At 47.4% G+C, this 26,679-nt stretch overlaps 10 protein-coding genes across 10 annotated transcripts; 5 read left to right on the forward strand and 5 right to left on the reverse strand.

The window, feature by feature from the left end:
* Positions 1-1,534: 1,534 nt before the first annotated feature.
* On the forward strand, positions 1,535-2,273 carry BDQ94DRAFT_154002 (arginase family protein). Its single transcript, XM_026768229.1, has one exon. The coding sequence runs from the start codon at positions 1,620-1,622 to the stop codon at positions 2,235-2,237; it is 618 nt and encodes a 205-aa protein (XP_026620447.1). The 5' UTR covers positions 1,535-1,619; the 3' UTR covers positions 2,238-2,273.
* A 320-nt stretch (positions 2,274-2,593) lies between these two features.
* BDQ94DRAFT_184928 (transcription factor domain-containing protein) lies at positions 2,594-5,082 on the reverse strand (the record flags this gene model as incomplete). Its single annotated transcript, XM_026774759.1, has 8 exons — positions 2,594-3,097; positions 3,165-3,342; positions 3,398-3,553; positions 3,624-3,833; positions 3,881-4,013; positions 4,083-4,786; positions 4,841-4,923; positions 5,011-5,082. 8 exons carry the CDS (start codon positions 5,080-5,082, stop codon positions 2,594-2,596), a joined length of 2,040 nt encoding a protein of 679 aa, XP_026620448.1.
* Positions 5,083-6,342: 1,260 nt separating this feature from the next.
* BDQ94DRAFT_184931 (NAD(P)/FAD-dependent oxidoreductase) lies at positions 6,343-8,160 on the reverse strand. The gene is made up of 3 exons (XM_026774760.1): positions 7,156-8,160; positions 6,860-7,103; positions 6,343-6,802 (listed from the first exon to the last, which is right to left on the reverse strand). The coding sequence occupies exons 1-3, from the start codon at positions 7,961-7,963 to the stop codon at positions 6,538-6,540; spliced, it is 1,317 nt and encodes a 438-aa protein (XP_026620449.1). The 5' UTR covers positions 7,964-8,160; the 3' UTR covers positions 6,343-6,537.
* Positions 8,161-8,815: 655 nt separating this feature from the next.
* BDQ94DRAFT_163664 (protein kinase-like protein) lies at positions 8,816-10,284 on the reverse strand (the record flags this gene model as incomplete). The annotated part of the gene is made up of 4 exons (XM_026769788.1): positions 8,816-9,015; positions 9,102-9,228; positions 9,293-9,971; positions 10,022-10,284. The coding sequence occupies 4 exons, from the start codon at positions 10,282-10,284 to the stop codon at positions 8,816-8,818; spliced, it is 1,269 nt and encodes a 422-aa protein (XP_026620450.1).
* A 1,169-nt stretch (positions 10,285-11,453) lies between these two features.
* On the reverse strand, positions 11,454-12,639 carry BDQ94DRAFT_163665 (amidohydrolase family protein; the record flags this gene model as incomplete). The annotated part of the gene is made up of 2 exons (XM_026769789.1): positions 11,454-12,403; positions 12,444-12,639. 2 exons carry the CDS (start codon positions 12,637-12,639, stop codon positions 11,454-11,456), a joined length of 1,146 nt encoding a protein of 381 aa, XP_026620451.1.
* Positions 12,640-12,908: 269 nt separating this feature from the next.
* On the forward strand, positions 12,909-14,606 carry BDQ94DRAFT_175678 (cytochrome P450; the record flags this gene model as incomplete). Its single annotated transcript, XM_026772539.1, has 3 exons — positions 12,909-13,157; positions 13,208-14,398; positions 14,454-14,606. The coding sequence occupies 3 exons, from the start codon at positions 12,909-12,911 to the stop codon at positions 14,604-14,606; spliced, it is 1,593 nt and encodes a 530-aa protein (XP_026620452.1).
* Positions 14,607-15,779: 1,173 nt separating this feature from the next.
* BDQ94DRAFT_163668 (transcription factor domain-containing protein) lies at positions 15,780-18,989 on the forward strand (the record flags this gene model as incomplete). Its single annotated transcript, XM_026769790.1, has 7 exons — positions 15,780-15,898; positions 16,059-16,109; positions 16,316-16,555; positions 16,632-17,750; positions 17,807-18,199; positions 18,259-18,521; positions 18,586-18,989. 7 exons carry the CDS (start codon positions 15,780-15,782, stop codon positions 18,987-18,989), a joined length of 2,589 nt encoding a protein of 862 aa, XP_026620453.1.
* A 644-nt stretch (positions 18,990-19,633) lies between these two features.
* BDQ94DRAFT_175681 (flavin-containing monooxygenase) lies at positions 19,634-21,727 on the forward strand (the record flags this gene model as incomplete). The annotated part of the gene is made up of 7 exons (XM_026772540.1): positions 19,634-19,805; positions 19,861-20,262; positions 20,321-20,655; positions 20,736-21,076; positions 21,169-21,316; positions 21,371-21,475; positions 21,563-21,727. The coding sequence occupies 7 exons, from the start codon at positions 19,634-19,636 to the stop codon at positions 21,725-21,727; spliced, it is 1,668 nt and encodes a 555-aa protein (XP_026620454.1).
* Positions 21,728-22,585: 858 nt separating this feature from the next.
* BDQ94DRAFT_175682 (NAD(P)-binding protein) lies at positions 22,586-23,915 on the forward strand (the record flags this gene model as incomplete). Its single annotated transcript, XM_026772541.1, has 5 exons — positions 22,586-22,958; positions 23,032-23,136; positions 23,199-23,437; positions 23,515-23,742; positions 23,802-23,915. 5 exons carry the CDS (start codon positions 22,586-22,588, stop codon positions 23,913-23,915), a joined length of 1,059 nt encoding a protein of 352 aa, XP_026620455.1.
* A 1,001-nt stretch (positions 23,916-24,916) lies between these two features.
* BDQ94DRAFT_184933 (SDR family oxidoreductase) lies at positions 24,917-25,853 on the reverse strand (the record flags this gene model as incomplete). Its single annotated transcript, XM_026774761.1, has 1 exon — positions 24,917-25,853. The coding sequence occupies one exon, from the start codon at positions 25,851-25,853 to the stop codon at positions 24,945-24,947; it is 909 nt and encodes a 302-aa protein (XP_026620456.1). The 3' UTR covers positions 24,917-24,944.
* Between the last annotated feature and the right edge of the window lie 826 nt (positions 25,854-26,679).

The following is a 26,679-nucleotide window of genomic DNA, read 5'->3' on the forward strand; positions in this document are numbered from 1 at the left end:
AGTCGGTCACTTGATCTGTTGAGAGACTTATTGTTGACCCTCTTCTGCTACTATAATTCCATGATAACCCGAGACCCTAGCTGGATTCTGAGGTATTCCGTGTATGTTCTTTTAGTCGAATAGTTTGACTTCTGATCCATCAGGTCAACCCAAACCAGCACTTGTACGCTGCCAAAGCCCGAAGGGACATTGCAAGTTTGAAAATTGATGTGGTCTATCTTCTGTTCAGGAGCTAAAACTGATGCATACGACACTCAGGGCGACGGAAGCGAAGCTTTGCAGCTGCTCAGCCGAGCTAAATAGTATATAGTAACTTGCAAATGGCCTAGGAGCCAGGAAGCCTGAGTGTTTGAACAAGAGTCATATAAGGATTGTATAATTATTTCCGAAGGATTGTATAGATGCTATTCTCGCGCTTCATGACGTCAGGGTTGATTATATGTTCAACAGTCTCGAACGGCAATCCAAAACACGCGACAATTGGGACTCGGTCATTAGTAGGCCTGGTGGGCGGTGGCAGACAATATAGAAGCGCGAAGAAGTTAGCGAATTCGTATTGTTTGGTGTGGATCCAGGGACACGATTGTCATGATAATGCTACAATCTATTACATTAACGAATTATATTGATCAAGTTAAATACCAGGGACTGTGTTAAATAGCAGTAATAATGAATGCCACAGTAGTAAGCTATTGTATATGTCCTTGAAACAGGGTGTCCGTCTTCTCAACACAAAATTAGGGTTGGAGCGTTCACTAGGATAATTCCAACTTTTTTTGTGTCCTTATTCTCGGTACACTAAATTCCACCAATGGTATTTGAATCGAACAATTCAATATCGTTTGCATACTAGTCGTTGGAGGATCATTTGCGGAATCAGTCGTGAACGAGTTTGATGTTGCAATGTCATTCGCCTGGATAATGCCTTTCCGTGTGGGCCACCGTTGTGAAAACATGTTTTCATGAAAGGTACAATTTTTACAAGTAAGTGTAAGAGAAACATAAGGATTCTATACAACCCCCTCCAAATATCAAAACCATTTAAAAAGCTTTTAAATTCTACCACGTGCACCAGGCTTGCACCTTTATTTATTTGGGTGACTATTATTCTAGTATGGAAGTGTATTAGTAGACCAAATGATTGGCAATCTGTTTATATCGATTTTACAGCTGAGCATCCGTATTTAAACTTACAGTCTCGATACAAAGCCTCTTCCCCACTTGCATCCAGCACCAACCACTATATAGGGATGTAACCCTCCAACTAACAATGCAAGACTCAAAAATACACCCCCCCCCAAATTCCTTGTCTTCGGTAAACGACAACGAGTTGAAGCATCACCATAATGCCCGCCAACGCCATCACCATCATCTTCTCACCCTACCACGTCGGCATCCGCGACCACCGAGTCGGCAACGGCCCCCACCGCATCCGCCAACACGGAATCATCCAAGCCCTCGAAGACCTAGGCGTAAAAGTCAACTTCATCGAACTCGACCGTGTCGACGAATTCGAAGGCGAAATTGGTCGCAGCTTCGAGCTCCTCCGACGCACATCTACGGCCGTCACCCAAGCCGTGGAGAACAATACCTTCCCTATCATCCTATCAGGCAACTGCATGGCAAGCGCCGGTGTTGCCTGCGGTCTCAACACCGATGATCTGAAATTCATCTACTTCGACGCTCACGGTGATCTAGACTCACCGGATGTCAACGAGAACGGCTATCTCGACGCGATGGGACTTTCCATGCTCCGTGGCGAGAGCTGGAAGACTCTTACGAGGACAGTTCCGGGGTTCAAGCCTTTCACGTATGATGGTAACTTTTTGTACTGTGGGCTACGGGACCAAAGTGATGTTCAGCGTCAGAGGGTAATTGATGCGGGGATGGTTGCTATATGGGGTGAAACCGAGCGTAAGGTTGATTTTGTGGGTGAGTTGAGTAAGCAGTTGGAAGCAAAGTCGTATGATCCGGCTTTGGTGCATTTGGATTTGGATGTATTGGACGAGTCATATGGGAAGGTTAATGATTATCCTTCTCCCGGGGGATTATTTGAGTCCGAATTGTTGGGTTGTATGGATCTTGTGCCTAGGAGGAGTACGCCTAGGTCTTTGACTGTCTGTTCTTTTGATCCTGATGCGGGCGATGGGGATAGGATTGCGGTGATTGCTGTTCGTGCGGTTACTTCTTTTGTTCAGTCTTTGTTGGATACAGGGGCTTTGATTAATGATGCTTAATTCAGTTGTAAAACGAACTTATAGTCTGAAGGTGGGCAGATGTCTCATGATTAGGGCTGGCTGCTATGTGTAACGCGGAGCTGCGTAGCCAAGGAACACGCTTTCTATATACTACATGGTCTCAAGTCTCGGAATATTCAAAATTTCCTGAAATCTCAATATTACTAGCGTTACGTATAAAGCATACAATAATCTACGAATATAATAAACGCAGTAGTAATTGGATGGGTATTCCGATGGCGTAATAAATACAATACACTGTCCCCCTTCTATGCTTTGAAAACTCCATTGCACAATGCCTTCATTCAAATTACTGATAAGGTCCATAGACGATCCAGACAGAAGTCCCTCAAACGTCAGAGACCAAGTTCATGCTCCCAATCGGTGTTCAAAAAGGAGCTTGACGAATATGCATCATCACCTACAGACAAAAAGTCTTGAAGATGAAATAATTCCTGCTCCAAATTGAAGCCCTCTCCTAGCGAGGAATTGTTATTGTCTATGACCTGAATTGCCGAGGGTAAGTCAAATGGGCCCTGTAGCCATGAATCAAAGTCACCTGCAAGCTCTGAATCACGGCCCTGGTGTTCATCCTGATGTGCAAGAGATGGTTCGACAGACGATGAGTCCTGGTTGTTCAGAATATCATGCACCCTCCATTTTCGTGCAATCATGCCAAGTGCCCTCACTGAACGTTTTGCCCAGCCCCAGGCGATGCTCATTTGCTCTAGATATCGGAGCGTTTCGAGAAAAAGCTGTCTGGATTTATCCCGGATCTGGTGGTCTTTGGAGGTACTGTTGAATAGATGGATGAATGCGGCGGTACGGGCGGGGTCGACTACGGATATCGATATTTTCCTCTGGTAATAAAGAATATTAGTACTAGTTCCGTTAACTTGAAATTGCGACGAATGGGGCGGTCTTTACCAAAGTAAAGAATTTAGCGTAAGCCCTAAGCAGAACTGTTACCTTTTCTGCGGCTTTTGTGCATGTTTCCAGGCTAGTAGAGACAGCTCCATTCATGGAGCGCTGAGGAGGGCGGGCGTTGCTGGGTATAATGATGAATGGTCGATGGAGAAGGATGACCAAAGTGTAAAAGTGCATGCTGAAGGATAATCAGTCAGTATTGAGGACTTTTCAACGTCGGTCATGGCACGTACTGGAAACAATACATATGCGGCGGCAACGGCCTTGACGAAGTCGGTGGCAGACGAAGAACACTTGGTAAGTTGTTATAAAAAGATGTTAACGCTATATTTGTTTTTGTCATAATACTCTTCTTCTCGGCCGAGGTAACAAATTGTTCAGGGGTATATCTATAGGCGAACATGAGCGGTTTGACCGAAGCGGCCAAGAGTCGAAAGAATAAAATGATAGAGTTCTTACATGTCATCTAGTGGACGTGTTGCTAAGCGTAAAAGTCGACATGTATTATGAAAAGTAGTGATAGAGTAGGATAAAGGTGAACGGTCTATCGAGGGCATCGAGTCTCCGTTCCATTGGCCATATTCAACATCGGCTAGATTGGATGGGAAATTGACCTGTATATCGCGCTCATGAATGATACTTGGTCGACCAATGCCGACAGTAAACAATCTTGTCCGTTAGAGCGTTGTTAACACGTGAGTAAACTGCACGCTTACTTTTCAATTATATAACAACCCCACCATGCGATTGACCGCAGCTCAGCATCTTCAGAAGCCATGAATCCCGAAGAAACCCACAAATGTGGGTCAATATGTAGTCCCAGATTATACGCCATCCGAATAGCAATTCCTGCGTCCGAAATGAGCTACCAGATAAAGGGGATATTTTAACGAAGGGTTTGTTGGGAGGTACACATACCGAGGTAGATCCAACCAGCTGGTTCATTGTCTTTGGCCATTTCATATAGAGATATATGTGCAGCGGCCACTACTGTGGAAACCCGTGGAGCCTTGATCTCTTCGAATAAGAGAGCTCGGGCTTTGTGGGAGAAACCGTCACCTGCGGTACTCGGATCATTGGGAACAGTGCGGACTTCAGGATTGTCAGAGTATCTCGCTGCCAAAGCCATCATGGAGTAAAGAAGCAACGGGGTACAGTATCCATCGTCTATTTGGTTTTCCAGACCCCTGAGAAACATCTTTTGATAAACAAGGTACTGCCAAGGGTTCTGCCACTTCCAGTAAATATCAAGGAGTTCTTCCTGGATTTGGGCATTCATATCGATACGCTGTAATGGCTGATGTGAATTTTGACGAAAGGTAGTGTGTTTTGTGCCCTGCCGTTCCACGAAGCTGAGATTGCTCCGCGATCCAAAGTATCGCAGCTGATCGCCTTCCCCAATGCTTAGGCCCCCAAGAAGATCAGTGATATCGTCAATCGGGTCTAGGGATCGAGGCTGAGTGCCAGAAGGTTCTTTACTCCCAAATGTTTCATCTCGGTCTAACATTTGGTGAGTTGAGGTAGTAAGAGTCTTCCCTTCTTTGTGCTGATATTGGGCTAATTGTGACTCCAGAAATTCAATACGAGCCTGCAGTGCTTGTATGTGCTGCTTGGTTGGTGGCCTTGATTCGAGTCAACGACAGAGTGACGAGGAATATAACCGAAATTATGCTTACTTGCGTTTCTCCTTATCATACTGATACTCACACTTTTCAGCCTGGCCCAAGCATCCAGCACAGGATGGTTTGGCACCATCACACTAAATCAATATCGAACGTTAGAGCTCATAGAAGCTCATAGCTTTGGTACCAATTGATTAAGTTTAACTGCTAACGAGTTCCCTTACCTTGATTCTTTTCCTTCGGCAAACATCACAAGCGACAGACACTCTTTTACGGTATGACTGGGCTTGAGACATGACGGGAATTTTCTACAATGTATGTAATGGATGGTGAAGTTTAGGAACGTGCTGGTCAGTGTCGGTGGCAAGCGGGTACAGCGGGCGCGGCGGAATCTTATTTTTCCTGACTGCCTCACTAGTATCTGTTGGCCGCTTTGGGATACCCGCTTTGTAACCAGTGACTTTTCGATGATGCATAGTATGGTATCCTATATAAAGCCTGGTATGTATATAAGTTGCAAATGGAACAAGAAAGTTGCTAAGGCGCGAACAATCCGGGATGCTGCTGTTGCGCTTAATATGATGATCACCATCGACGATACTTGGGGCTGCGCTTTGACGACAGCACAAAGCCTGCAGCTAGCGGCTTCGACTCTCCCCGATCGTCTGCGTGCTGTAGACCTTTTTGTTGAATGGACAAATCCCGCTATCTCGGAGATTCGAGATTCCAGAATGGAGCCAAATGGCAGAGTTAGTCACAGATTGGGCCCTGGGAATGGCCTTGGTTAGATCGACATGGATCTTCTGGGACAACCGATATTACAGATCAAGACTCAAACCTGATCAAACAAAGGACGTATAGCTGAAAGCATTAGGCTTTCGCAAGAATTTGCAGCAGCGTGCCTGAAATTACAATTTGCCTCATTCATGATATATGAATCACTGCCAAAAACTATTTAGGAGGATACGACGGCCCCTTTCCCGAAGCGGGGAGTTCAGCTGTCTTTTGAGGGATGGGTCTGCTGTGGAAGATTTTTCGTTAGGAATGAATTCAACAAGGACTTTAGTAACAATCAAGACCGAGGCTAGGGATCATAACCTCTTTGAGTATTTAATGAGTCTAGTTCCATGGGGTTGATGTGAGAGAACAAAGAAAACAGTAACTCTAGGTATACACTTCAGGCTTTTTGCAAGTGGCCTCAGTTCTAGAGCTGCAATAAACAAGGCGCCATAGAAACCATTGCTCGCTGACGGGAGCCACACACTTCGTAATGAGCTCATTTAAAATTTCCTAGATGCTTCCTAGCAAACACTTGAATCTATAACAGACTGGTGTTACACACTACTGGCAGAGCGCGGTGAAACGGAGTCTTCGGCGTGATACTTGCTTTAAGTATTCAGGCCTTGAATCTTGTTCACAACCGTCCCGTTACGTACAATGCTATACACGGAGCCGGGCCCTTGGGGTGCTAAGAGCTCCCCTACTTATAGGATGTTTGGCTCGATATCGAACAGTGAAGTAGATCAACAATAGATCCGAGTGACAAAGTATAATTGACCGCAAAGAACCACATACATGTGTTTAAGGGTGTTTCGTTATACATCCAGTCTCTCCTATTGTTCCAATGGTATTCATATCCCATTGTTGGCATGGGGATCCCATCCTATCGTTAGGTTATGATATTACGTGACACATGTTTACCGTGATCTTGTTCTCGTGGCATAATACTCAGAAGTGATTTTGTCTCTTCACTAGAGCTTCGCTGGGGGCTCCAGAAGATGCTTCATCTCCGCGTTCGGATATTCAACATTTTGGGATGAATCAGGGCGCTGTCGGTCCCATGCCCATTTCTCAACCAGCTCCGGTTCCAGCTCACCTTCAATCATTTGAAGGATGTATTTTCCAAGCACAGGGAAGAACTTGTATCCGTGGAATGAGCCGCAGGTTGCCACATATAGCCCTTTGGAGGCGGGATGAGGAGAAATTATAAAGTCGGCAGAGGTGGTAAAAGCGTCCCTGGGGATTATTAGACCTGATATTTTCTCGAAGGTCACAATCAAAAGGAGTACAAACCAGCAAATTCGATGCTTCGTCATCTTCCATTCAGCGCTCTTAGGCCCATACCACAAGTTTCTTGACTCGACAATATCTTGCTTCAGAGGTCCGGGAACCTTCCATTGGTTGTAATCGTGCGTGGGAGGGGGAGAGGAGATGTGGCGGCCTGGTAGAACCTCGCGAGTGTTTGTAAAAATCTTGGAACCCCACCATTTCAACTCTCCATCCTTAGTCGGAGGAATGGTGCCAATGAAGGGCTTGCCTGAGATATTCTTAGTTGGTTCACAGGCGTGTTTCGAATGATGGCAACTTACCCTCTTCCGGTGTATAGCCTTGGAAGCCAACAGGCATATCCTTGAACCGTTCATATTGCTCCTTGTCAAGCTGTGCCATTCCTGTCGTGATACCAGCGGCCAAGATACGATCACCGGCTCTTAGACCTCCGTTGCCGCTCTTCGCAGCGCTCCATTCCAACAGGGTGGGAGTGAACGCTCCGGCAGCAATTACGACCCGTGAAGCCGATAGAACATCTCCATCTCTCGTCCTGACGCCAATGCAAGAGCCGCGACCATCAAATTCCAAAGTCGCAATATCAGCCTTGACATACTTGACTCCCAGATCTAAGCACTTTTTGGTCACTGCTCGAAGGGCGTCTCCAGCAGCAGCCCAGCCACTGGCCCGATTGATGAGAACCTCTTTGACCCCAGTATAATCCGCATTGTCAAAAATTCCGTTATATAGCTTTCGAGCTTCGGCGACCGGAAGGGCAATGATATCGTCGTTGCGGCCAAGCTTCTTGTGATTGGTGATGACGTTTTGCGCATAGTCGCTGCGGCATGTCCAGTAGACACCCGTCTGATGAAAGTATGGTTGCCAAAGTGGATCGGACTTGAAGATTTCCTGCGCTTCGAGAGCTAATTTGCAATATGTCATGTCATCATAGTCTGCGCGAACGACTTTGTTCCAATCCCATGAGGCGGCCACACGAGACTCGGCATCGTATGCATCTCGGTCCACCAAAGTTACGGTCGCATTGGGGTACTTCTGAATCAGGTGGTAGGCGGTCGATACACCGAACACGCCGGCGCCGACAATTAAATATGACGTGTTGTTCGGGGCCATAATCTAGAAGCCGTGGCCCAAAAGTCTGTGTTCTAATCTGTTCGAGGTTTTCGCGTCACTCGATGGAGCGGCGACGCTCTAGAATAAGGAAATGAGGAGGAGGTAAATGAAGTTGTAAGCCGTCGCCCACCAGAACAGCTCCAAGAACTTATATTTGCAACTCTCAGTTGGCAAGTGGGCCGCCTATTAATTTGACAGCCAGAAATTACCTTGATTAGAATTTCTCTTTTGCGAGTCACCTCCGTTCCGAGCCGAGCCATATAGATGGGCGCATAGATCTGGCGGTCTACCAGGAAATTTTATCCTAATCGAGTATCGAAATTACGGATACCAAGCGTTAGGCGCGCTAGTTATCCATTTTGGGTATACGTTAAGGTATCTTTCCGGGTTTCGGTACAGAGCGAATCCAATTGGGCAAGAAGCCGCCCCAGCATCGGCACCTCTTCCGTGTAGCCCCGGCCTACACTTCAAATGCCGCACTTTATAGCAATTAAGGCTCAAGATGGAGCATGGATATCGTTGCCAAAACATCTCTTTGTCGTTTGGGCGATATTGTGCCTTTGTTCTACCTCAGTCAACGCATATATTTATGTTAAATGAACTCGTCAGGTCCCACCTGTTACGGACCCTGCGACATGAGGGGCCGTCACATACAGATGGGCCACCAAGAGTCGATCGGGTGTGCATGACTCGATTTGAGCACGGGTGACTGCCAACGCATGGTGATCATCTGCGATTATGGATTGCAGGACACTCTATTGTATAGTCCGTCACTCATCATATGAACGATAACACTACACCGCATTCATGTCTTTCCCAGCTCCAACAACTCCTCCAAACTCTAGTCTCTATTTATTGATCTCTTGTTTCCATAAATGGCTGCATCAGAAAATCATCATACGCGAGTTCTTCTGCTGTTGGTCGTTCTTCCGGAAGCCATCGAAATATCCTGCGTAAGAATTTTAGGAAAGGGACTTTGTCCTCGCCGGAGAGCTGAAGTTCCCTGAGCCCAAGAGACTGCTCTGGTATGCGTATAGAGCCTGTCCAATTACCTGAGCGATCCATTAGTAAACAGCTCGTTAGCAATAAGCAAAACAAACCATACCCTCCCTATCCCAGAACCTTTCACACTTTTTACTCCTCCTCAAGAACTTTAAAGGCGGAGGGCCCATAAGTGATATCATCTCAGCCAGATGCTGCTCATCACTGAGCTTACCATTCCTTTTAGCAAAAAAAAGGTGGTGGCCCTCTGCAAGATCCCAGACCTTTCATCAAGTATCAGCCGGCATGTTGGCCATAATGCACATGGTACAACGAATGAGTACATACCACATTCCCAATTGACCAGATGTCAACCTTGTAATCCCATTCCATACCTAAGATGACTTCTGGTGCACGGTAAATTCCTGGCATGATATCATCATTATACCTTTCTTTGCCAATTCTAGCTTCGCCCAGATCACAGACAACTGGCAAACCTGTACACAAAGGCATTGGACGGGAGTAGTAAATATTGCGGTTGCTGAGGACCTTTCTGGCAATTGGTCGTTCTATTTCATCTTCCTCCATTCTGGACAAGATGGAGATATCTTGCACTCCTTGGAGTATGTTGTTCGGTGAAAGATCTATGATCATCAGCTTACACTGATTCCATCCATTACTCTTTTCACCCAGCTTTATAGCCATACCAGTATGGACGACATTGCTTTCATGCATAGAAGATAATGCTATCAGAACAAGCTGGATGCTTCTTTGAATGAGTTCCTTGGGGAACTTCCCTGTGGGGAGCAAGTTTTGAAACTCAGTGAAACTCATTCCAAGAGGCTGGTATATCAAGCAGATAAACACGCTCCCTTGTGGTCCAACGACATCAAAGGAGTCCAGGACTATGCGAAGCATCCTTTTTCGAATCTCATTGACAGATTGCTTCAAATGCTCAGAAACAGTAATCTCTCGATCGGAGCTTTGTCCCTTTGCACATAGCTTCAGGGTATAGTAGCCCCCCTCTCTGTAAAGTATTAGAGACAAGAAATTGCACTCCTCTAACGAAAACCTTACTGAAGATCTCGGGAAAGCCAGATAGTAGAGGAAGTGCCATATCCCAGCTTTGAGACCACTTGGTATCTGGAACCGAAGACTTCGCCAATAGAAACCGGATAGTAGTTCTCCGGTTTATAGAGTGGTAAAGTCTCTTCCTCAATCTTATCGGCGGGATCTAAGGTTACGTAGCCTGAAGTAGGAAACTGCCGTAGAGGAAGCCCTTGTGAAGTCACTGTTCTCAGTGAAAAATAAGGTAAACGAGAGATACCAGCTTGTGACATATGGCTAAAGCATGGAAATAAGTTCCTGAGATTACAACGCAGTTTCACCATAGTTGAAGGGTTGAGTTTAAGAATCATCGAAAGGAAGGATGAGTTGTTTCTCTCTTGACTTCGAATACAGGGGGACGACTGCAGCAGCATTCCGTCTTTGTTTGCCCTTGACTCGCATCAACTGCGGCAGGGCGGTAAGTGGGTTAGACTTAATCCAGCATGTTTACTTAGTCAAGTCGTACAGACAATTTACGAAGAATTTTCATTATGCTAAATAACTAGTCAGCTATTGGATGCCTCAAGTATCCTTTGGTCTTCCAGCCTCCCCGCTCTAAAACTTTCATGATTGTCAGAAGTACAACTCTAATTAAGGGGATCAGTTATATATATAATGAGCTAATGAGCGTGATGGTAAAAGTTTTATTCAAAATAAAAAAAACGGATAAGTTGGATCAAATAACCCCCCTGGAGCAGGAAAGCAAATTAATTCTTCTGCTAAGTAAGGTCATGCCGTAAATCCACCAAATCTTCAACTTCATACTAGCATTGTGAAGGCTATGACGTCCGCCATTCTTTGTTATCATACCATTAACTCGACTATCTCTACCCTTACCAAGGATGAGCTAGTCCAACAGATTCGTGGCCAAATTGTGCACCAAATCCGAGGCATCCTTTTCGAGTTTTTTTGGCAGGTCAGTTCAGGCACGCCACAAGTACTTGGTGATACTCCGAATAGTGTCTACGGTCCTGAGGAGTATCTCAGATCATACGTCTCTTTGCTGTACAGGTTCAAAATTGGCTTCACGCATATAATGCGCATAATAAATTTTATTTTGTTGTTGCATTGAATATCTACTTTGGAAAAAATTCATATTTTGTGGTCGACCTTAGTAATACGAACTACAACTATTAGACTGCTCATAAATGCCAGCCATGAATACATGTCTATATCCTTCGCCGAATTTTTAGAATTCATTAGCCGTATACACCAACTGCTGAGACTCTTGTAATGATACACAACGGCCATGGCCAAGGCTACCTTTGTTTGATTATGACTAGAATAGCCGATACAGCGATCCACGCAGTCCTCAACATTGAAAATCAAGGTTTTGATTACAACAACGTATGGAATATCGACAGCAAAGAACTAAAAATATAAAAGTTTATTTGGCCACTAACTAAATAGCCGGGCCAGTCCGGTTCGCCAAACGCGGGAAAAGCCTCAAAGCATTCTTGAAATTGATCATGTCCCGCAACTCCTGATCCATGTCATAGGTCTCCAACTCTTCTAAAAACGCTGGGTATGCAGTTATCGGTGCGTATGGAAAATCGCTTCCATACAAGATGTGGTCGTGCGGAACCATCTTCAAGAGCATATCCAGAACCTGCGGCGAAGAACTCAACGCCAGGTCAAAGTAAAAGCTACGGAATGCTTCCATCGCCTTGTCATGAGTGGTTCCTATGCGATATGAGACTGCAACGTCTGGGGCCCTTTTCATGGGTGTCGTGACCCGCGAGATGAGATACGGCAAGGCCCCACCTGCGTGCGACAGGATGACTTTACAGTTTGGGTACTTCAGTGTGGTTCCACTGGTGATCATATCCATTGCTGTGCGGGTCGTCTCGTGGGGATAGTCGATAGCCGGCTGGGGTAGTTTTGGGTTGACAGGGCGGATGTCGACAGGATGGGTGGGATGGATGAAGACGACACAGCCTCGTCTGTTGAGTTCGGCCCAGATAGGCTCCACGTCCCTGTGACCGAGATAGGTATTGGAAGGGCCATAGCGCGTAAACAGAGTGACACCATCCGCATGCAAGGTATCCAGCCCATAAGCAATTTCTGCAAGCGCATCCTCAGTGTCGAGTATATTGGGCAGTGATACGAAAAAGGCGAAGTGGTCGGGGTCTTTGTCTCGCAGGTCTGCCGCATATTCATTCATTTGTCGGGCCAGTTGGGAGCGTGATTGACGGTCAGGGGCAATGCATGCCCCTGGAGCTGTCACCGAAAGCACCGCAGTCTTCACGCCAACTCGCTTCATCAACAGTTTGGATGCTATAGGGTTCCAGCTGGGAGTGGGCCAGCCACTGGGGTCGCCCCCTTGTTGTTCCACGGCTGTAGTCGGGTTAGCTGAGCGGGTTCATAGACTTCGACCGAGAGCGACTGTTACCCTTTGCATAGAATGGTGGAACGATATGATGGTGAGTATCGATCTTGTTCACTGGCGGCGTGTGACTCCATCCCACGGCTTTGTCCCGGAGCCAGTCGAGAACGTGCTCACCCATGATGCCACAGAGGCTAGGCTGGAACAAAAATAAGGTCAGGATGAGTATGATGGAAGCCAAAATAAGGGACATCGGGGGCATCATGCCGCAAAATAGTTTGTAGTACTGCCGCTACTTTAATAACGCCCCATAAGGACCCGGGACAGTTCCGGAAGCGAGTATCCACATCGGGTTCTTTCCGAAACTCATCATCACAGGGCCGGATATTCCGTAGCAGAAGCCAAATTATCGCCGGGATAAAGAGAGACGAAGCAGCAAATTTCGTCATTGGCATTACCAGTGAATGAGTATTTCAAAAGCCTAGGAACTGAATATCCCTACATTGTCTTGACCATCCTACGCAAGGTACCATGAGCAAGTCAGTTCACGCCCAGATATCTGGGATTGCTAGAGAATATCCATTCTCGGCAACCCTCGTGACCATAGCAGCATTTCTGGCAACGATATTCCTCGTCATCCGAGAGATTTTTACTCCGGTTGGGAAACGCAGACCTCCCCCTGGCAAGAGATGGAAGCTCCCTCCTGGCCCTCGAGGAATACCGATATTTGGAAGCCTGTTAGACGTTCGCAAGGTTCGGGATGACCAAGATCATATAATAGTATGTAAGACGCCTGAGAATTGCTAGTCATGGAAACTGACTGCGAACAGAACAACGATCTCGCGAAATATGGCGAGATGACTACTCTGCACCTCGGATCAAAAACATGGATCTTGCTCAATAGCAAGCGGGTGGTCTCGGAAATCATCGCAAAACGCGGCACACTAACGAATGGCCGAAGCCCTATGCCCATTGCTAGTGGCATTGTTAGCCGTAACGGACGCTCTCTTCTGCTGCCTCCCTCGGGATGGACGGAGAAACGGCGAGTGATGCACTCGCTTCTCAGTGGAACCGCGTTAAAACAATATGCATCATGGCAGGAATTGGAAAGTACCCAGCTGCTTGCTGAGTATTTGTTCCAACCGGAGCGATGGTACCGCCATCATTATCGATACGCGAATTCCGTGGTCCACCGCATCGCGCTTGGGGAGCGGCTGGTCAAATCAGGTAAAGAGCTCGAGGACCTACAAAATGTTGTTACATATTTTGTGGGTAGCATCGGATCCAGTCTGATCGACTGGTTTCCCGAATTGGATCGTCTCCCGCGAGCTTTGCAGCCATGGCGGAAGCACTGGGAGAAACTCGGTAATTGGAACGAAGAGGTCTACAAATCATGGTGGATTCCAGTAAGAGATAAGGTAGAGCAAGGAACAGCGCCCCCATCATGGGTTCGTGATGTCCTTTTGCACCCAGACACCAAGTTTACTGGGGACGACCAGGAGGCCATGTACGTGGCAATGCAGCTTCTCGAGGCCGGATCCGACACAACTCGAGAAGTATTGAACATCTTCGTGATGGCAGCTCTTTGTTATCCGAGAGTTTTCCAGAAGGCCAGGGAAGAAGTTGACCGATTGTGTTGCACCGAAGGGGGTCTTCGTCTGCCAGGGATTGAGGACCTTGAGCATATGCCCTACATCTGCGCTCTGATCAAGGAACTCCTGCGATGGAGGCCAATTTTCGTTCTGACCCCAGATCATGTGCTTACATCTGACATGGAGTTCGAGGGCTATCACTTTCCGGCGGGCGTTGGCTTCGTGATCAACGAGGTCCCAGTGTGCAACGAATGCGAAGACCCGGAGGAATTCAAGCCTGAGCGGTGGCTTGATGGACATGAAACTGACGCTGCACATGGCCTGTGGCAATTTGGCGGAGGCCGCCGAATTTGCGTTGGTTACAGGCTGGCATTCAGAGGACTGTTCATCAATGTGGCACGCTTAGTATTCTGTTACAATTATGCAGCAGTAAGTGGCTAGAAAGTATTGGTGAGGAATCAATGATAACGCTGACATTTGGCAGGCGGGACCATATAACCCAAAACGACTGAATCATCACAAAACTGATGAACCTTTCCCAGTAAAGGTAACCCCAAGAAGCGAGGACCACGTTAATTTGATCTTGCGCGAAGGAGAATCACTGCAGGTTTTGGAGGACGCCAAACGTCGAGTGTAGAAGCTCATACTTTAAATACAAGCGTGAAAATGCATGATATATTTTAATCCTTAAAGCAAGCTATAATAAAATCTCTGATGGCCCTTGTAGTCTCACTGGGCGGCCTTCTAGCCTCAAAGTCCATAAGCGGTCCGTCGTGGGTTTCATTACTCATGTGCAGGGCCACGTTGCCCTTACATTTTGTCTTCAAAGTCTCACCCAACAGCTGAATATGATCGCTGAACACCTCTTCGTAGCCGCCGGTCACAAGGATATTATCTACAGCCGTAAAACCATCCCACCAGCTATCTGGAACATCCAGGGCCATTCCCCAGCCATATCCAGCAGAAATCTCTTCGTGCCAGGGAGAGTTATTGACAAGATAGCGTCCCCATTCATCTACAACTTTGCGAGTAAGAATATCGGCACTGAACCACCTTTGGTAGGAAGGTGTACTGAAGTCGAAGGATGATAGCGGTGATACAAGGAAACATCCCTTAACAGGGCTCTGTAGGTGAATGAGATTCTTTTTCACCTCATTGGATTGATAGTGACGGTGGAGATGGGCCATGAGGGAAAGCGACAGGTGGCCTCCAGCGGAGTCTCCTCCGAAGACAATCTGTGCGAGCTCATATTAGTTCTTTGGTCCAAGAGGATCCACTTGCAAGCCAACCTACATCAGAAGGTCTATACCCGGAAACCAATAGGCGCTGTATTGCGAAGATTGCCTGTTTCAACTGTCTGGGATATGGGTTGGTTGGTATCAAGTCTGAAATGTCAGCACGCGCGCAACATCTTCCCCGATGATCAAAACGAACCATATTCCAGAATGCACACACTCATATCCACCCCAGCGTTGGCTGCCTCGTTCCGTAGATATGCCATCCAGTCTAGGTGCGCTTCAGAAAGTGGCAGCACGTATCCGCCACCTAGTCAACACTCAGCAATCGTTTCCTGGAAACGCAGCGTTATGAATGGAATAGCATACCGTGAAAGAAAAGAAGCACCTTCGCCGATATACTTGGCCCTATCCAAAGCAGACGAGTGCTATTGTCCGCTGCTAAGACATCCACCGCACGACTAACCCCACGAGATAGAACCCATGATTCGTATGTCTTTAGCGTAGATGGCAGGACTGCTTGCAACTGTTCTGGGGGTGTGTTGGTGATCAGGGCGCCAGCAAACCCATTCCACATGGACGATCCTAGCGGCAATCCCTTCCAGAACGCACGAAAAATAGCCGCCGATATTCTGATAGCTGCCCGTGGCAGGACACAGAGAACGAGGGTCAAAAGAAAGCGTACTTTTGCAAGGTTGCGTGTCATTTTTACTTGAAGCTTTCGCTTACCGCTGTCTCTGGAAAACTAAGTTTGATGACATTCGAGAGTAGTAGAAAAAAAGCATTATCTACGTGTCTGGAAGTTGCATATAACCCCATAATAGAACGCACGAGAGACTCGGACGTGGATCCAGTTTGGTTAGCATGTCTCTGGAACAGACCCGAAAACCCCCGGAATGCTGCCGGTCCTAGGAACTGGCGATCTTGGCCATTGTAACTTGCTATTGGTCTTTGAAGAGCCCCCCGGTCCGCAAGTGGAACCGGAACGATCCCGGCTTGATAAACGAGTTGCTACTCCTCACACGCCCCAGTTGGAACTTGCAACTCATTGCTCGTGCTCTCCAGAGAAAATAGACTCCGTACCGTGATTTTATCCATACAGCCTTCCCAGGGGCTGCTCCACAGCACTGGGTGTCACCCGTCTTCACAGAATGCCCCCGAAAGTAACTGGCGACCCTAAGCGACGGACAGGTGCACGCCGCAAGGTTGTTTTGGCCTGCGACTCGTGTAGAGAGAAGAAAATTCGCTGTGACGGGAATAAGCCCATATGTGGGGCATGCAGGAGGAGATCTTATCGGATTGACCAGTGCCTCTACAACCCGGATAACGCCCGGACCGCCAGCAGAGACGAGTGAGCTTCATGAATGAGTTTATCCAACAACCGGGATCACAGGCATGATGCGTGAGATAATCCTAACGCAAAGCAGATACTTTCAGACCCTTCATCTTCGAATTAGAGAACTGGAAAATGCCTGTTTGATGGCCGGAGTGTCCATCGACAGTCCACTGGGCCTTCGGGCCCAACAGGAATCCCATAGCGAGCTCAACAGAGGCAATGAAATACCAGTGGAGACGGAAGGCCTTATCATGGCTGCCCCCACCCCGTTTGGGGAACTTGAGGAGCGAACCACTACCTCCACAGGTTTCAGGGTTGGCGGACGACCGGACCAACCGGTACTAGCCACACGCAGTGAAAGCGCAAACAGCCGGTCCAGATTGGCAGTAGAAGAGACTACAGAGTGTTCACCGGATGTAGGATCTTATGGATCGCCGTTGTTCGCCGATGGAGAAGCCCACGTCACTGGAATGGGCCAGATCACAGCTCCAGATGCTGAAAGCAGGAAACAATCCTCCCGATTTCAATTTTATGGTAGTTCATCCACTGCTTCACTCATGAGGTTTGCCTGGCAGTCGCTGCCTTCACGGCCAGCAAATTCTTCTGGTGCCGAGCTTGCTTCTAGCACGCTGCATGATACTTTCACCGAGTATCGGTTCGACGATTTTGCCCTTCCACCGCGCACGCTGGCAGACCACCTCGTCCGCTGCTTTTTCGATCATGTATATACCCTATATCCGTTCTTTCACCGCCCTGCGTTTGAAGCAGCCTATCGGAATCTCTGGCGTGCTGAGGATGAGCCTAAGATACCTCTCACAGACTTGAGAATTGGACTGGGTTCCGGCGCAGAATCCAGCCCTAAATCAATCGTTTTCCATGCTGCCTTGAATGCTATTTTTGCTCTGGGATGTCAATTTGCAGATATTGAGGAAGTCGAATCTGTTGCAAATTCCTTCTTCCTTAGGTGCAAGCGCTTTATTGGACTTGACTTTCTTGATATTAATACCCTTGGTGTAGTTCAGACTCTGTTGATAACAGCGCTATTCTTGCAGAGCTCTCCCTATCCCAGCCGATGTTGGCATTCCGTTGGTGTTGCTTGCAGGGTTGCCCTGGGTTTAGGACTCCATGAGTCGGATATCCTCACCAGCTTATCGCCCTTGGAATCTGATATTCGACGCCGAACGTGGCACGGCTGTGTGATGATGGATGTGTAAGTCCTGCCAGTATTAGTGGTTACATACTAGGTCGTGCTAATTTCTGCCACAGTACTCTGAGCATGACGCATGGCAGACCTACTATGACGACTCATCTAGCTCCTCTTCCCCCACCAGATGACTCCGAGATGTCCCGACAAGATCCGCCGGGAGAACCGTCACTGCTGTCGTTTTATATCGAGGCTATTAAACTCTACAGCATCTTAGACAAGATTTTATCCGATGTATATTGTGCCTGGTGTAGTCGGACACGCCAAGATCGACCACAGGCGTCAACCAAGATCTTGGGAGGCCTAGACACAATCCTTGAAATTGAAAGAGAACTCACTTTGTTTGAGGCTAGTACTCCTCCATGCCTTAAGTGGGACCCGGACGCACCGGAATTCAATTCAGACGGTAAGCTGAACCAGGCAATCGCCCAACAGAGAAATGTTCTCCACGCGAGGTGCGTTTCTTCTCAATCCGGTTGCTATCTAGGTGGCTATCCCTCACCCACATATGCAGATACTTGCATCTTCACCTCCTCCTCCACCGTCCGATGTTTACTCAGCTCTACGCAGAAAAAGTACGCAAAAGCGACTTTGTAGGTGGAAATGGCATAAGAGAAGAATGGACCGCTCACAGTTCCGCAACCCGGAGCACTCTGTACTTCTCCACAGCTAATAAATCCGCCACCGCTTGCGTAATGGCAGCCATTGACCTGACGCACCTAGTCCATGAGACGTACCATACAAACGCCACCGATGCATGGTGGTACAACGGATTCTGTATGCCGCCCTCGCTTGCTAATTATTATCTACCTTCCCACCCGTACTGATAATCTGGGTTTAGATGTGTCAACGGCCGCCATAGTGCTCCTCATGTCTTTCTCCTCCCCATCAATGCTCGATTCATGTACTATGGATAAAGCCCGAGCTGCCTGGAGAGAAGCTACAAGCGTTCTAGAATCAATGGCAACAGTTAAACGCTCCGCGAACAACACGCTTCAGTTCCTCAAAGCTTTGTATCGGCAAGCTGTGCCCGCTGATATGCAACAAACAGGCAGTCAGACTGCTGGTGCTGCTTCGCTGCATCCAGATAACATGACTCAACATTACACCCCGTTTGATCACCCGGATCACGACTTAACGCAAGCTCCATTCTTCAATTGGGAGGAATACGCCGGAAGTATGGGACAGGGGTTCGATGATTTGGGGTTTTTGACGAGGCTTGATTTTCCTGATACTTTACCTTGACACTAAAAACCTTCCGTTAGCTTCCGTTAAGTCAGTCTGTAGACAATTTTTTGTGAATCAATTTATCTCTAAATGTAGTTAAGCAACTTAATTTGGACAAGGCAAGATGTACTCATGGGTCAGTTGTCTGTGGGTAGCCGGCGTGGACTTCCGGAATTGTATGAATCAGAACATGCAATAGTCCTCGAATAATAGATTTAAAAAGATGGGTAATGGCTGGATCCATCAGTTGCAGCACTATGACCTCTAATCAACACAGGCGGAGCATCTCCGGGATGCAAAATGCATCATTGGCTCCTACTGGAAATGATCATCTACCCCCAAACCCCACGACCCGGGACTGACCCGAACCATGAATAGACTGGTGGAGGCCTCTGACACACGACTAATTTCATCACTAGCAGACTCCACGTGCCGCACTTCTCAATTTTACCCCATTTCCAAGGATGCCTCCGCACTTTGCCTTGCACATGTCATACCCTACCTCGGGTGAATCTATGCCTGCGGGACAGTTCCGGTATGAGCTGGTTCCTATGCAGTGCGGTTCTCCTCATAGGATTCATACTAGGTCCTACGCGGTATTAATTAATACAAGAACACTCGAGAGAAGAACGTGCATATATCAATCTTATAATTTTCTCAACATGACTGCAAAGACCGATATTCCATCCTATAGCCAGGTAGCCTGTGTTGGCGCCGGCCTGTCAGCCGTGGCTCTAGGAGCAACGCTTAAGAGATGGTACGACCTTGAAGACATCCGCTTCTTCGAACGACATCCCACGAGTGGTGGAACCTGGTACATCAACACATATCCAGGTTCGTTCGGGCAGTCTGGTTATTGTCCTTCATTACTTCGACTTACTCAATGCAGGATGCGGCTGCGATGTGCCTAGCGCATTGTACAGCTTTTCCTTTGCACTGAACCCCAACTGGACGAAGCTTATGCCTTCGAATACCGAGATCAAAGAGTACGTTGACAACGTGGTTGATACATACAATCTTCGTCGAGCGATGACCTTTGGCACGGAAGTAGTCCGTAGTGTTTGGCGGGAAGATGCAAATCGCTGGATTCTATACCTACGCGAACTGGAAACGGGACGCCAATACACACACGAGTGCCAGATCCTCTTTGCAGCAACAGGACAGCTTGTCGAGCCGCGGCCTTGTGATATCCCCGGTGCTTCAGACTTCGGCGGGAGTATATTTCATTCGGCGCGGTGGGATCATAGCGTGGATCTCGAAGGGAAGAATGTCGTTGTGATTGGGAATGGCTGTATGCAACTACTGTCGTTTTCTCCTCGTTTTCAAAGGGTCAGTCTGACCTTCTTCAGGTACTGCTGCACAGATCGTCCCAGCTCTAGTCAACGAGGGAAAGATCAAATCCCTCACGCAGATTGTCCGAACGAAGCACTGGATATTCCCAGCCCCAAACTTCTCCTATCCTCGGCTTCTGCAATGGATCTTCCGCTACGTTCCTTTTGCCATGAAGCTGCACCGATTTCACATCTTCGTGATTGCTGAGAATGATTTTCGCTTGTTTCCGATGACGAAGGGGGCAGCCAGACTTCGAGAGAAGCGGCGCATGAAAGTAGAGAAATACATGCGAGAGGCAGGTCCGAAGAAATACCATGATCTCTTGATTCCGGACTTTGATGTAGGATGCAAGGTATGATTTTCCCTGTTCCCTGTTCCTTCTATGATTGAAGCGCAAATGTCGAGAGAACGCTAATATTATCAACTGAAAAGAGACGAATCTTTGACCCCGGATACCTTCAAAGCCTACACAGTGACAAAGTCCTTTTAACTGACGCAAAGATCGGTAGGATCACTGCACAAGGCCTCGAGACAGACAAAGGCTTCATTCCGGCGGACGTTATTGTTCTTGCAACAGGCTTCAGGACTAACAAATTCATCCCATACATGGACGTGGTCGGGCGGAACGGTGAGAGTGTATCACAGCACTGGACTAAGTACGATGGCCCAGCTGCCTACAACTGCTCGGTTCTGAGTGGCTTTCCCAACTTCTTCATGCTCCTGGGACCTAATGCTGCAACCGGACACACATCAGCGATGATGGCTGCTGAGAAGTAGGTTTAACATGACCTCTAACCCAGTTGCCCCCTTCCTGTGCCGCTTTCCTTTCTTATATTCCGGATAAGCCTCTAATCATCAACACTAGCTCGATCAACTACGCTCTCCGTGTTCTAAAGCCCGTTCTGAATGGTGACGCCTCATCAGTCGAACTTAAGCCCAAAGCCGAGCATGACTACGTTTACTGGGTACAGGACGCATTGAATAAGCGTGTCTGGAACGCGGGCTGCGTATCAGTAAGTGAGATATGTATTTCAGTTAGCTTCGTGACCATCTAATTGAGATTACAGTGGTACCTTAATGACAAGAAATGGAACTCCATGTCCTATCCCTGGACCCAAGGTCACTACTGGTGGAGGAGTCTGTTTCCCACATGGTCCGATTGGAATGTCAAGGTGGGTTTGCGCGTTCAAATTCAATTTCTTGCTTTTTGTTCGACCCAATTCGATTGAACCAGTGAGTATCATATTGACAGCTGTCAGCAGAAGACTATAAAGCCATCACAACATTTATCACCCAGGGCCTTGTTTCTTGCTCTTTGTATCGGAATTTTCGGGATCGCACAGCTTGCTTACGCTGGAAATCTGTCACCCGAACTTGTCAAAAGGTACTTGGCCAGTGTACAATCCAGCATGTTGACCAAGTAGACTCGCCGAAATTATTCGGGAAGAAGGGAGCAGAGATCAATCTGTTTTGCATCTTGATGCAGTTTGTCCGGTTTTGGTGTCCGTGGAGCTATTTGATATTTTGTATCTGTCCACATCAATTGTTTTTGTTGCCCAATTATATATCGGCGTAGTGTCACAGAATGCTTTTTGAGAGTCCAATAACTTGGATTTGTCATCCACACTTCGTTGTAGTTATGTCTTAAGTGTCTCAAGATATCTACAAACTGGAAATTGAGTATCCAGAAAACCGTCAGTGTTCCAGCACAAAGAAAAAGAATAGGCCGGATACCGATTAGAAGGTTGTTACTTGCTCTCACCGATAATGGTATTGTGTAATGCATACGGTGTCTTCCGCATTAACCGTATGACTTACCTCGGATTCACCTGCTTGTTATTGGGAGTCTCAATTGGACAAGCTGCATGATTGACTGTCGAGATGCCCCAGGCCCTCGTGGAGGTCTCTGGCACCGTTTCGAATCTTCATATAACATAGGGTCTCAACAATGAGATGTGTTTGTAAGCCTCCATACCACAAGTATCGCTCAATTTTAAGTTTAGCTATTCCATTCGGAATGCCTCTGCCTATGATGATGAGGCACGGGCAACCGCCAGGCGGATGGATCCGATCCGGGTCCATCCCGGAACAATCACGAACCTGGAATCTACCCGGACATGCGGGGTGAAAGGGACAGTCTACCTAGTTGGTATTGACTCAATCCCAATAGATATCAAGATTGTATAAGGCTACACGGGCAGTTTCAAGCTCCGTTCATTAAATAATTGTGCGGCTTCTCTTTTACCCCCCCCCCCCCCCTCTCCAAATAAAACGTGACGACAATGGCTAAACCCGGCTTCCTTCCTCGTGAAGGCCTTTACATTGATCCGATAATAGTTGGGTTACGGAAGACAATCTTTCGTCCACTCACCACGGTGCTAGGACTATACCTGGCGACAAAATTCAGCTTTCTGGCCCCATACGAACAACTCATCCGTATTGCCGCAACAGCCAGTGTCCTCCTGTGGCTTAACGAGTTGTTAACTTCCAAGTGTCTGAACAATTGGGTTACAGATCATACCTGGGACTGGAAAAAAGAGCTGGTCGTCGTGACCGGAGGAAGCGGCGGTATTGGAGCAGGGGTTGCTCAACGTCTAGCTGCATTGGGCTCACGCGTTGTCGTATTGGACATCATCCCATTGACGTACAAGCCTGGTTGGTACTCTGAGTAACCTTGAGTCGGCAGCTCTTTTTCGCACAAGAACATCGTTAATAACCCCTAACGCAGAGAATGATCGCATCCTGTACCACAAATGTGACCTGAGCGATGAGAAAGAGATTGCAAGTGTGTGCGAAAAGATCAAAGCCGATATTGGTGACCCATCTGTGCTAGGTAAGTGAAGTTTAGCAGCAACTCTATTCAAGAATTGTCTAGTTAACCGAATTTCCATGCAGTGAATAATGCCGGTCTGTCACGCGGGCGAACAGTCGCTGAGGGTACCTACAGCGACAACAGCATAACCCTGAAAACGAACTTGCTGGCCCCATTTCTTCTGTCTAAGGAATTTCTACCGGCTATGATCCGACGAAACCATGGACATATTTTTAATGTGGCCTCGGTTAGCGCTTATATTCCGCCGCCAGGGCTTGCTGATTACGCAGCGTCGAAAGCTGGATTGATTGCATTTCATGAGGTACATTAGTCCACTGTCTTCTGTTTCCCTTCCGAGTCTGCAATATATTGATCATCTGTCGCCTCTGGTTCAACTAGTGTCTTGCCCAAGAGCTCCGAGCCCAGAACGCACCAAAGGTCCGCACCTCGCTTGCTGTGCTGAGCTTCACCAAAACACCACTATTCAAAGGCGAGACGAACCAGTCTAGATTTCTGATGCCTCTTCTTCATGTCGACACTGTCGTAGATGCCATCGTGGATATACTCGACAGTGGCTTGAGCCAGACAGTCTATCTTCCAGGAATTTTTCGCTATTTTGCCGGCTTGGTGAGTAAAACCGACTTCACCTGGCTAAGAAAGAATATATATTGACTGAAGCTATACAGCGAGGAGCTCCGGACTGGTTTCAGCAGTTGATTCAAAGCGGTACCAAGTCCTTGAGAGTGGATTTTAAAGGGCGACAGAAAATTGATCCGCAGACTGGGAGGCTTGTTCAGTGATTGAGTATATGTGGCGGGCCTATTATCTGGGTATTGACCAAGCAATCAGATAGGAACTGCTCTATATCTTTTACGATACGATATAGCCACAGATGGTGACATTCGGCTCATGCATCGAATACCGTGTTGCTATAGATTTCTCTGTGACCGGCAGCCAATAAACCCTGGACTACAGGTGGGAATGTCGCCAAGTTTGGGTTATTAGAGTTAAGCCTCTGGTAAAGCCCAGAAGGTTTCCCTGAAACTGATGGGGCTCTACTATATAGTACCGTTTGAGGGAAGAATAGATTGCTGTAATTTCTGCGGACAGCAAGTTAGGAGGAAGGATGGAGAGAACTTATGTGGTCGTCATCGTAAAGTTATGACAAGTTTCATACATTTGATAAACCTTTTTATTTTGTGTTCCTCAATCCTGAATAACAACTTTCCGTAACAATTTTCTTTTTTCTTTTCTTTTCTTTTCTTTTCTTTTTTTTTTTTTTTTTTTTTTTTTTTTTTTTTTTTTTTTTTTTTTTTTTTCTTCTTCTCCATCTGAGGTAATATACCTGACCTCTTCCACCTCAGACAGACCTTCTAATACTAATACTGCTTGGTAGACCAGTCCAAGGAGTGAAAAGAAAAGAAAGATCTCAAGGATATTGTTGATCTTTGTGAGGATGAAATGAGCAAGGAAAGTGTTTCATCTAACAATCTTATGAATCTGCTTACACAACTCTAGTGATACTACTCCAAAAACTATCGTGGAAAATATCTTGACTGACCATCGATTCAACCTAGAGTCTAGTTAATATTATACTGTTTTACATCAGCGAGAACGGGAAAGATATGAGTCCACTGCATGCCGAGAACTCAGATGTAAGTAATTCAGTTCTTATATACACATCAGAGTATGTGAAAGAAGATCAGAGAAAGATAAAGTAGCAATATCTGATCCACACGATATATAACTTCGAACGTATTATGTAATGAAAGAATGGTCGTAATCAACAAATATATCTAGACTACTACTTAGAGGGTGCACCGCCCGACTCAAATCACCACGCGGAACTTAAATAAGTTCCTTTGGAGAATGTCCTGCTTCTTCTGCTCCAGCTCCTCCATGTCCCAGCTCACCGAGGCGAATCGGCCAGCGAGCCAGTCGCGTCGCTCACGGGCGAGCCAGACCAGCGTGTCGGCAGCCAGCTCCGGCGTATCGGTCAGAACGACTTGCCTCTCTGGAGGCATGTTCATGGCCAGCTCGGTCTTCACGGCGCCCGGGTGGAGCGAGATGGCGATCAAACCCTGCTGGTAGTATTCATTGTCCATGAATTCGGTGAGGCGGCAGAGGGCGAACTTGGTCGTCTGGTAGGCTGACGCACCGGGAAACATAACGTGGGCACCACCGCTGCTGATGTTGATGATGGTCTTGGTCTGCGACTTTAGCAGCATCGGTATGAAGAAGTGGGCGGCGAGATAGGTGCCTTTGATGTTGACCTCCCAAGTCCGCCACCACTCGCTCGGCTCGGACTCGGCGATAGGTTTCCACTCCTCCAAGTATCCGGCGTTATTCACTAGGACGTCGAGGCTGCCGCCGAGCACATCTGCCGCAGTCTCAGCGGCTGCTCGTACAGAGTTCTCCGAGGTTACGTCCACCTTCAGGGAATGCACTAATGGCTGGGGCCGATTTGCCTTTATAGCAGCGTCGTGGACGGCTGTCTCGACGTCGGCCAGGTCCGAACGAGCGGCCAGTAGTATCTTTGAGCAGCCTGCGATGGCGAAGCTGATCGCGGTGGCCTTACCGATGCCCTTGGAGGCGCCCGTAATCAAGACCGACTTGCCCGTCAGGTCGGCTTTGGCGGGATCGATGAACGGATAAGTGTCCTTGCGCGCGGCGACATAGCCAGCCACAGCAGGCCAATTCGTCTCGCGTAGGGAAGGATCCTGAGCCGATATATTCATTTCCAGAAGTAACCCGGAGGTATAGTTCCAGCTATAAGATTGAGGTGAGAGTATTGGTGTGGTTGGGAGCTACGCTTAAAAGCTGCGTTTGCCGTGTTTTTATTGCCTCATAGATCTGAGACGGAGATTACTACATTCTTAACTCCGTAGTGTACTCTCTTGTCCGTTAACTCCGCGGCACCTAACAGCCACTGCAGTAAGAGAATGACGGAGACGATTAAGGGGTTTGCCACCAGAATGTATATACCACATGGAACTAGTTGGGCATTTCGCAGCCGTTACCTGACTGTTGCGCGGCTATATGGTTAAACCCTGCTGTGGTCGAACGTCATCTATTCTGCCTACATGTTCCGCTTTGTGTAATATCATCTTGTTAGTTGCGAGGTCCTCCCCTCGTTTTACAATCAATCATCTTCATCATATTCTACGTACAACGTAGTACTAACATGTGCGGGCCATATATGTACTACTGCGGCGTGTAGCCCTTCTGAGGCGTCCGAAATGAGTCTCCCACCGTCATATGGTTATTTTGTCTTTATTTTTATTTTTGGTCTGCAGAGAACCAATAACACCGTGCTGCCTGAGAAGCAGAGATAAGACCGGCTCGCAGATGTCATACAAATAAGCCACATTGATTCGCTGTGGGATTTTATAGGATTTTATAGAAGCCCGTACCGATCTATAAAAATACATACGAACACACAGTAAGCACCCTCCAAGGTGCGTATTACAGTGTTCCTGAGCTAAATACCATAAGCAGGTCCGGAAGGCCCGAGCAAGTGTCACTTCGGCAGCTTTCTCATCACATAGCCTGAATACCAGATAA

Source organism: Aspergillus welwitschiae (genome assembly GCF_003344945.1).
Source record: "Aspergillus welwitschiae strain CBS 139.54b unplaced genomic scaffold BDQ94scaffold_60, whole genome shotgun sequence".
Classification (NCBI taxonomy): domain Eukaryota; kingdom Fungi; phylum Ascomycota; class Eurotiomycetes; order Eurotiales; family Aspergillaceae; genus Aspergillus; species Aspergillus welwitschiae.